The 10,132-nt window shown below is 36.9% G+C and overlaps 3 protein-coding genes across 3 annotated transcripts; 2 read left to right on the forward strand and 1 right to left on the reverse strand.

The window, feature by feature from the left end:
- The first annotated feature begins 6,827 nt into the window (after positions 1-6,827).
- Positions 6,828-7,270, forward strand: LOC129243821 (MIEF1 upstream open reading frame protein). Its single transcript, XM_054881150.1, has 2 exons — positions 6,828-7,092; positions 7,158-7,270. The coding sequence occupies exons 1-2, from the start codon at positions 6,925-6,927 to the stop codon at positions 7,194-7,196; spliced, it is 207 nt and encodes a 68-aa protein (XP_054737125.1). The 5' UTR covers positions 6,828-6,924; the 3' UTR covers positions 7,197-7,270.
- LOC129243820 (mitochondrial translation release factor in rescue) lies at positions 7,217-7,757 on the forward strand. The gene has a single exon (XM_054881149.1). It carries the CDS (start codon positions 7,217-7,219, stop codon positions 7,703-7,705), a length of 489 nt encoding a protein of 162 aa, XP_054737124.1. The 3' UTR covers positions 7,706-7,757.
- LOC129243818 (RING-type E3 ubiquitin-protein ligase PPIL2) lies at positions 7,742-9,686 on the reverse strand. Its single transcript, XM_054881146.1, has 4 exons — positions 9,545-9,686; positions 8,531-9,482; positions 8,305-8,456; positions 7,742-8,236 (listed from the first exon to the last, which is right to left on the reverse strand). The coding sequence occupies exons 1-4, from the start codon at positions 9,574-9,576 to the stop codon at positions 7,810-7,812; spliced, it is 1,563 nt and encodes a 520-aa protein (XP_054737121.1). The 5' UTR covers positions 9,577-9,686; the 3' UTR covers positions 7,742-7,809.
- Positions 9,687-10,132: the final 446 nt, after the last annotated feature.

A 10,132-nucleotide genomic window follows, 5' to 3' on the forward strand; every position in this document is an offset into this window, starting at 1 on the left:
ATACAGATGTACAAATATATACTGTCGCCGCCGTAGCCGAATGAGTTGGTGCATGACTACCATTCGAAAGTGCACGTGTTCGAATCTCCGGGCACGAAGCACCAAATGATAGAAAACGTTTTTTTCTAATAGCGGTTGTCTCTTGGCAGACAATAGTAAGCCTTCGAAAGTATTTCTACCATGAAAAGGCTCCTTATCCTGTCGTTCGCTAACTGTAGATCACTCCATTTACGGAACAAGATCAAGAGGCACTCCTCAAATAGAAGGAGGAGTTCGGCCGAAGATCCAATAAAGGGAGTAAGCTCCAATTACATATGTACATATAATATATTACAGACATTAGACATATCTGCCTAACTTAAGGGGGGGTAAGGGATAAACGCTAAAAAAACACTTTTTTCATGAATTTATTGTAGCGAAACGGTTCAAGTCAGTTTATTAAAAGTTGTTGCATATTATATTATAAAGTAACATTTCAAGAATATTTGATAAAATTTTCATGTAAAAACATTGCAAAATGAGCGAATGAGAGCACATTTACGTAGACGCCTTTTCCAAAATACATTTTGCAGTAGTCAGCATATCTCAGCGTAGAATCATCTGAAATCAAAAAAATCGAGTAATTTAGTTAAAGTATGAGTTAAACTTCCCCCCAACGTTTATTTTGACGATTTATTTTCATTTTCAGCCATTTGGTAGTAGTTTGAAGTAAAAAGTGATTTTTGACGAAAAAATGCCGCCATTTTGTAGGTGTAAAACCACCTTAATATAAAAAAAAAATGGCGAAAAAAAAACGTTGGGAGGAGGTTTTTTATATGTAAAATATGTGTGCAAAATTTCAAAAGGATCGGTTGAGTAGTTTTCAAATACCAATGACTACGCACTTTAAAAAAAAAGGTTCGAGAAAACCGCGTTTAAAGTTTATAACGGACTACGCGCGCAACTGCTGCGTCTCGGCAGGTGTTTGAGGCGGCTCGGCTTTATGCTCTATAACTTAAAAAGTTTTGCTCGGATTGACTTAAAATTTTAACACGGTATTTTTGAAATGTTTTACTACAATAACATGCAAAAAAAAAATCGATTTTTATCCTTTACCCCCCCTTAACTTCTTATTGTTCATGGCTGCTATATTCGCCTGAATGCCTTTAATCAAGTGCTGTTGGAGAGAGAACGGAATTTAGTAAAAATAATAATGAGGCACACAGGATAAGCCAATTTAGGATAACACGGTACACGAGAGATTTAATAAATGTCGAGTTGAAATATATGCAAAATAAGGACATGCACACTTCAATATTAGGCGCAAATTTCAATTTCATCATACAGGGTTTGATTGAGAAGTAATGAGCCTTCCCGCGCGGAGCGTCTGCCAAGCGATCAACCGAATCGGCTGGTGAGGGAAAATGATCGTTGGACCTTCCCCTTCCACTAGAAACCGGTCCCAGTTCGCTGGCAACAGCGGTGCAGTCAACATCGCTCCGCGCGTGAAAGCTGTTTTAAAAGTGTGTTAGGATTTTGCAGTGGCGAAAATGCAGCGATCGTTGGAGCAACGTTACTCGATCAAATTTTACTTTAATTGATGAATAAATAAATAAATATTAGGCTCCTCAAGGAGGCTTACGGGGACCAATCTCTGTCCAGTGCCCAGGTAAAACGGTGGCACAAGTCGTTCAAGGAAGGCCGAGAGGACGTCGAAGACGAACAGCGATCTGGAAGACCATCGACGACGCAAACAGACGAAGATATGAACCGGGTTCGTGAATTTTTGAACATTGACCGTCGTGCTAGTCTACGTGAGATCAATGAAGAGTTAAATTTAACTTATTACTTAATTTTGGTGTTTTACCGAGATTCGAACCCTACCCATTTGGTTACGGTGGCCGCCAATCATACCATACTTATGATAATAATCTCTGAATTGATGATGGCAAAATACCAAAGGCTTCTGGATGATCATCCAATAACGGACGGCACGATGAATTCCAAAAACTGAAGGTCCAAACTAAGGTTTCTCTCTCAAGTAGGAAGGGTTAAAAGCATTCTCTAAATTCCTGAAGGAATTTTATATAGAGTAGATTTTAGAGTCACAGTGCTCTTTTCTAATAATAGTAATAATACGCACGTCAGACAATGTCACCCGTTTATACCAAAAGTTTATATGACTGGCCAGCTTGTAGGCCAACACTTACGGCCCCGGTTACCATACGCCACATACTCATGGCGAAATTATGTATGTCGGCGAAAGTAGTTAAGAATGATTTCATTCACAAATAATAAATAAAAATAGTTAAGGGGGTCTTCTGGTCTCCAGCGAAAAAAAAATCGATTTTTTTTTTTTGCATAATTTTGTTGTATGTGTATGCGAGAATACGCCACAGAAAGGATTTTTTGAAAATCGCATTTTTTCACATTTTTCTGGGCACCGAAGTGTACCCTCCTCCGGCCGTTTTATCATAAACTTTATCTTTAAACGCGTTTCCCCGAAAATCGTGTTTTTTAAGCATTTTGGTCACACTTTTCATAGTAGTTATACTCCGATTTCAATGGTTTTGGTCTTAAAAGGTTCGGAAAACTTACCGCTAAGTTTCCCCGTGTACGATTTTTGAAATTTTTTTCATTCCATTTTTATAACCTTTTAAAGTTCAAAAAATGAGCAAAAAAAAAATTTTTTTGCAAATTATTGCATAACTTTTGAAAAAAATTTAAAAAAAAAATCTGTCACGGGAAAACTTAACCAGGGCAACTCTGAAGACAACGCATATCTAATTTTTGCTTTCTGATTACCCAGGTGGAAAAACCGTGACCAAAATGGAGACCTGTTTCGTTTGGAGGTGGACGTCTTCAGCGCCATTTCAAGGTCGCGGGTGTTAATTTTTTTCAAAGTCAAAACCATTTTTTAAAAGCCAAGACATGTACCTTTAAAATAAAAAAAAAAATTTTTTTAAATATTCACAGGATTTGTCACAATCAATCCCCAAAAAAACCCTTCATTTCAGGGCCTCGAGACCAGAAGACCCCCTTAAGTAAATTCTAAGTATAATAATGCACGGCTGAACAAAAGAAAAAAAAATATTATGAATAACAAGAGATAATCATGTTTTCCCTAAACAGCAAACAAAGAAACTAATATACAAGTCGTGTACCTAAAATAGTATATTAAGATGAGGTATAAGTATAAATACGACTGTGAAATATATTGGCAGCCAGTCCAGTATTAACATTAAATTCAAAAAAATAAATGTTTATATTTTTCCAAAACCAAGCAAGTCCTTAACTATCTGCCAAGTCTTTAACTAAGTTTGCCATTAAAAACAGGAACAAATCATTTTTATAAACGAACTGCCCATAACGCCATTTTCGAAAACATCAAAACACACAGCAAATTGGAGGAGAGCCACGACCAAACATCTAACAAAGGATGTATGAGCATATTGTATGTACATACAGCTGTTGACAGCTAATTAGAAACGACACTTATTTTAAAATAAATTTTCCATTTTCCTTTTAAACACGTATTTTCATAACTTTTTGCCAATTTTATTTAAACATATGATAAACTTAAAAACTAGTGGAAAACAATTTAATCGCAATTCTTTATTAAATATTGTATATATATATTTTTTTAAAGCATGTGAAATGCACGATTTGGATAGGGCAACTAATTAGAAACAGTAATGTATTATCAGATCAACATAAAGATTATGTTAGTATTTGGTTCCATAACCCTTTTGCTTCAACACTGCCTCACATCGATTGCGCATTGATGGAATGAGATTCTGACAGCGCGCCACGGTTATTGCTTGCCATGCCGTTTTTACTTCGGCAAAAAGGACATCCATATTTGGGATATTTTAGGCACTCACGGCTTTTTTAACGTCACCCCAGAGCTGCTCTATTTTGTTTAAGTCCGGACTGGATGATGGCCATTCCAAAACATTGATGGAATTTTCGTCGAAAAACTGTTTCGTCAACTTTGCCGTGTGCTTTGGATCATTATCCTGTTGAAACTTTCATATAACAGGCAAATTTTCCTCAGCCCACGGCAACATTACATTTTTTAGTATATCGACGTATTTCTCCTTATTTAAAATTCCATAAATCCTATGGATTGGGCCAACACCATTCCACCAGAAACATCCCCACACCATGATTGATCCTCCACAATGCTTCACTAGCCGTGAAACGTAGCGAGGATTGAATTCTTGGTTGATTGGCCGTCGAACATACCTTTTACCATCTGGGCCTATGCGATTTATCTTGGTTTCATCGCTCCAAACGATATATTTCCATTGATTTGGAGTCCATGACCAATGGGATCTCGCAAAGACTACTCGCCGTCTCCTTTGTATCTTGGTTAGAAGGGGCTTCTTGCGTGCTGCTCTGCCATGCAGTCCAGATTCGACCAGACGCCGAGCAATTGTCCTCTTGGATATTTCGAAATTATATTGATCCTGAATTTCCCGTTGGATGTCAGTGGAAGTCTTTTTTGGGTCTCTTTTGGAGATGATTGCTATCTTGCGGTCAATTTCTGCTGAAGTTTTCCGCGGCCTTTTCTTACGTCGAACATTGTCAAAAGTCTTAAAAAGTTGGATATGCTTTAAGGCATTAAAAACCATTTTTGTTTAGCATTTGACTTGCTTAGAAATTTCACTGTACGACTTTCCAGCTTTACAAAGGTCAAAAATGGAGCTCCGCAGTGCAGGTGAATGAAGACGAATATTTTAGTTGCTTTTAAATAACCAATTTAAAATATATACATACATACCAAAAAGTCGATTATATTACTACTAAAATAACACAACTTGCCGAATATGCTTCCATTGAACAACTGTTTCTAATTACTCGTCTCAGTTTATTTACCTTGAACTAAATAACCCATGCACTGCGTTGGATAATATTAACGGTACTTCAATTTCACAACTACAAAACTAGGCGCATTGGGTAGTAAATAGAGTAACAAAAGCAATGCAAATGATTTTAAGAGAAAAAATAACGGTAAATTTAAACAGTTTAATATTATGCTCATCAAGCGTTTATCAAAAGGGAGCGTTTCTAATTAGCTGACAACAGCTGTATGTGTGGAAATATTTTGGTCAATGGTGAGCACTCACAACCCTGATTGCTGCTAGCTTGATATGGGCTAAAAGATATGTGATGGTGTCACGACATAACGCATCAAATACTACATCCTTTAGTTTAAAATCCACCAAAATATGACGAATCTGATCGATATTAGATTTACAATATAAACAGCCAAAGTTTTAAAGAACGCATCAAATACTACACCCTTTAGTTTGAAATCCACCAAAATATGGCGAATCTGATCGATATTAGATTTACAATATAAACGGCCAAAGTTTTAAAGAACTTAATTTCCATACAACGGAAATGCAATTTTTATATTGTCGCAGCTGAAATGATATATGTATGTATGTAAGTGTGGTTGGATTGGCATATTTGAATGTTATAATACACAACATACTTATTTATGACATTGTTTATTTCTTTTTTTAAGATATGTTATAGCTGCTGTCCACTCCACTTGCAGTTACTCCGTCGTTTGCTCACAAACATAGCTACAAGAACTTTTGTGGCTTTTATTCTTGGTGTCAGCTGAGAATAACCAAATGCCCACTAGTGATATTACCTAGTTTTTATTGCACTCCTGTACTCATATTTTATATGCACATGTGTTCTACAGGATATATAATTCTATTACTTACATCAGCTACCATCACGAGGAGTTTGCTAGGAAGGAATTTAATAAAAGTCACAAGTTCCGCCATATTTTAACTTGTTGAATTTCTGTTAATCAGCAATGCTTCAAAAACCATGCAACAGTTTGAGAGCAATGAGTTATTGTATCGCTGGTATCGCAAAAACTTTGACAGCCACTGTACAACAGCTGATGTACCCACAACAGCTAATTGGTCGTGATTTTAATCATCGAGAGCATGCATTGAGAAGGCTATTTTATAAATCCGTCAAACCGCTAACTAAAACTAATAACAGCACGCAATGTTTCAGCCTTCTAGACAACAAATTCTGCTCCTTTATAAACATCTCATACGCTACGGCAATGAGTTACAACTAACCGATAAAACCTACTTTTTGTTCAGTTAATCAGCAATGCTTCAAAAACCATGCAACAGTTTGAGAGCAATGAGTTATTGTATCGCAAAAACTTTGACAGCCACTGTACAACAGCTGATGTACCCACAACAGCTGATTGGTCGTGATATTAATCATCGAGGGCATGCATTGAGAAGGCTATTTTATAAATCCGTCAAACCGCTAACTAAAACTAATAACAGCACGCAATGTTTCAGCCTTCTAGACAACAAATTCTGCTCCTTTATAAACATCTCATACGCTACGGCAATGAGTTACAACTAACCGATAAAACCTACTTTTTGTTCAGTTAATCAGCAATGCTTCAAAAACCATGCAACAGTTTGAGAGCAATGAGTTATTGTATCGCAAAAACTTTGACAGCCACTGTACAACAGCTGATGTACCCACAACAGCTGATTGGTCGTGATATTAATCATCGAGGGCATGCATTGAGAAGGCTATTTTATAAATCCGTCAAACCGCTAACTAAAACTAATAACAGCACGCAATGTTTCAGCCTTCTAGACAACAAATTCTGCTCCTTTATAAACATCTCATACGCTACGGCAATGAGTTACAACTAACCGATAAAACCTACTTTTTGTTCAGTTAATCAGCAATGCTTCAAAAACCATGCAACAGTTTGAGAGCAATGAGTTATTGTATCGCAAAAACTTTGACAGCCACTGTACAACAGCTGATGTACCCACAACAGCTGATTGGTCGTGATATTAATCATCGAGGGCATGCATTGAGAAGGCTATTTTATAAATCCGTCAAACCGCTAACTAAAACTAATAACAGCACGCAATGTTTCAGCCTTCTAGACAACAAATTCTGCGCCTTTATAAACATCTCATACGCTACGGTAATCAGTTACAACTAACCGACAAAACCTACTTTTTGGGTCGTATACGTCGTGAATTCAAGGAGGGTCGCAATATCAGTGATCCACTCAAAATTGAGTTTAATTTTAAGGTAATTAAATTACTACACCACTGTTGCAAAATAATACTTAAATAAACATTTAACTTTCCCGATAGCGCGGCGAAACGCTTTTACGCAACGGACGCATTCTCTAATTCACTAGCAATCAACGACTATGTTGCAACGCATAATAAATGTATTTGCAGGTCATGGTAATCCAATGTCCACCAACTTCAAACTGTTAGCAGCTGCCCACAGGTGGAAGACAACAAATAGCAAAATTGACTATTCTCGGTATCCTAAATTGAATGAGAACGATTTAGAGGAAAATTTTATGCGCGGCAGTGGGCCAGGTGGACAATCAGTAAACAAAACTTCAAACTGCGTATTCTTACGTCATATTCCTACAAACATTATCATTAAATGTCATACTCATCGTTTGGCTTCCAAAAATCGCGTAGAAGCAAGAAAACTTCTACTAGAGAAACTGGATGCACATTTTAATGGTGAAAATGCAGTAGCATCACAACTAAAGGCACTTGAGTTGAAAAAGTCAACTGAACGCAAGCGTCGCCAAAAGAAATTAAATGAAATGAAGAAGAATTGGAAGGAGCGTGAACAAGAAGCACTCGGTGACAGTGATAGCAATGCAGAGCCGAAATAATTATGTTAATCTTAGGTAGAAATAAAATTGTCCTCGTTTTTGCAAATTTTAATTGTTCTTAAGAATTTTAATTATTTATTACGTAGGCAAATGTGATTCTAAGACTACCAGCTAGAAAAATCACCAAAAGTTCCTTTAACTACTGATTTATGTTTATTTTTCGACGCTTCGCTGCTCTTGCCATTCACAGATGTATTCGATAATTTTGCTTCTTTTAGGTTCAAATACTTGCCCACTCCCTGTCGATAGACCTTCAACGGTTCATTCAGGCGTTTTTGTTTTTTGATCTCTGCTGCCGCTTGCGCTTCTTGCGCCACATGTTCGGCACGCTCTTTTTCTAATTCTTCTAAGGCTTCCTTGAACGGGTCTACAAAAACTTGTGCCGTTTCAATGATTATGTCTTCGATGGGTCGGTCTTTATTGTCGACTTCAACTTTTTCCATTTGTGTCAACGTGTCCATGCCACCAACTAGCTTTCCAAAAACCGAATGCTTACCATCTAAGTGCTTGCAAGAGCGATACGTTATAAAACTGAAACATTACAACAATTATGGTACAAAAATGTCCCGTCAACTTACAGAATAACTTTTATTACTCACAATTGTGATCCATTCGTATTTGGACCGGAATTCGCCATTGAGAGCATACCGCGACCTGAATGCGACAGATTTGGTTTGAATTCGTCATCAAACTTCTTACCCCAAATTGATGTACCACCGGTACCAGTTCCAGTGGGGTCGCCGCCTTGAATCTATAATGGTAGAATAGTAGAGTATAGAAAACAGAAATATTTGAATGTACATAAGTTTTACTACGGCTGCTAACCATAAAATTTCGTATTGAGCGATGAAATTTGGTATTATTGTAATAGCCATCAGTGCAATGTCGTATAAAGTTATCACATGCTCGAGGTACTGCATCGCAATATAGCTCAAAATTTAGTGGTCCACAGTTTGTTTGTAGTCGCACATAGCCTTTCTTTTTCACACGTTCATACTTGACTAGATCGTCTTCGATTATAGCCGCTTCGTGATTGTAAACGGGTTCCATGGCAGTCGAAGTGAAGCTTGCCGCAACTGCTCCAGTAGAATAGTGTGCAGCATTGAACTTATCCGCAATACGTTTGGATGTACTTGGTGCTTCCTCTGGTGCCTGATAGTACTTCTCCAGCTGTGCTAATGTTTCTTTAGTTTCTAAATTCATAGTTTTAATACGTTTTGTTGGATCTTTGCGCTCCAACTGCTCCTCCTCCGAGAGAACACGTAGATTTTTACGTATGTGATAAAATCGTGAAATGTCAAACTTTTCTAAGTGATGTGGATCCTGAATTGTAATTATGTCTTTGCGTTGAAATGGCGAATCATCAATTAAGTCCTTCCAATTCTTTGTTTTAATATTCAGCTGATCAATAGCTTCCCACGAGTACACATTTCCAGTAGTGGCCAACGCAACGATGTGTGAATTTTTCGTGAAAGGCTTGAAAAGCGCCGGGCAATGGTATTCTCCTTCAGCATTTTTGTGAAAGTTTAGTTTCACTAAAACTTTTGCGTCTTGCGATTTGCCAGTAATTGGATTTACTTTGAATGTCTTGATAAATGCGTGTATCGCCTCCAAGCTGAAAACATTGCCATCAACATCAGAGTAGGGCGTGTCAAAGGGCACCATAGTAATGCAGCAGTGGTCAAAAGGAAGTCGTTTGAATTTTATGTGCTCATTTTCCGCAGACTCAACTTTCTTGCCGCCATACAGCTCTGACCACTCTGTGTACGTGAGGTACCTGCCAATACGTACAAAATAAACATCAAATAACTGCGCATTGGAAATAAAATGATTACTTACATCTTGTCTTTTTGGTGTTGCCGCTTGCCCATTTTGAAAGTATTTGATAAAGTTCTTACACAAATAAAATATATTTTTTCCAAACAAAAATAGGATGAATATTTTGTTTATAGGTTCGACAATCTGACATTTGGTCAAAGTTGCCAAATCTATTCAGTAAATTCTTGAGTTTTGTATACAAGTGCCTACGCAACTGTTAGGTAATAGATTAACCCATGATGCAAGTTTTAAATATGTTCAACAGTGAAAATGAAAGAAAAAAAACGATTTTGCCAAAAATAAATTTTTCAAGTGAATTTATTAAAAAAAAATTAGTTTCTCTGCTTTCATAGTTTGTGGCCTACTTAGATAAGAGGCAACAATAAAGGCTGGAATTTAGAACAATGTATATTTGGGAATTTTTGGCAAACTATAATGTTTTTTTTTAATGAATCTTGGTGGAGATGTTAGTGAGGTGCTAAGGAACACTCTTTATAACTTTAAATTATTCGCGAAATAATAATTTTTTAATTATTTGCATTCAAAATGCCCTCGGCAACTTCACTATAATTTGCCACATTACACTCTATATTTTTTAACATTTCACTA

The sequence above is a fragment of the Anastrepha obliqua genome, chromosome 4 (genome assembly GCF_027943255.1).
Source record: "Anastrepha obliqua isolate idAnaObli1 chromosome 4, idAnaObli1_1.0, whole genome shotgun sequence".
In the NCBI taxonomy this organism is placed as follows: Eukaryota; Metazoa; Arthropoda; class Insecta; order Diptera; family Tephritidae; genus Anastrepha; species Anastrepha obliqua.

Bases quoted from the DNA above. Each gene is read 5' to 3' on its own strand.
- LOC129243818 (XM_054881146.1), bottom strand. From the start codon at position 9,576: ATGGGCAAGCGGCAACACCAAAAAGACAAGAT. The intron at 9,483-9,544 runs GTAAGTAATCAT...ACGTATTGGCAG, and splicing joins CAACACCAAAAAGACAAGAT to GTACCTCACGTACACAGAGT. The intron at 8,237-8,304 runs GTGAGTAATAAA...GTAATGTTTCAG, and splicing joins AATACGAATGGATCACAATT to TTTTATAACGTATCGCTCTT.
- LOC129243820 (XM_054881149.1), top strand. From the start codon at position 7,217: ATGTTGCAACGCATAATAAATGTATTTGCAGGTCATGGTAATCCAATG.
- LOC129243821 (XM_054881150.1), top strand. From the start codon at position 6,925: ATGTTTCAGCCTTCTAGACAACAAATTCTGCGCCTTTATAAACATCTC. The intron at 7,093-7,157 runs GTAATTAAATTA...CTTTCCCGATAG, and splicing joins AAATTGAGTTTAATTTTAAG to CGCGGCGAAACGCTTTTACG.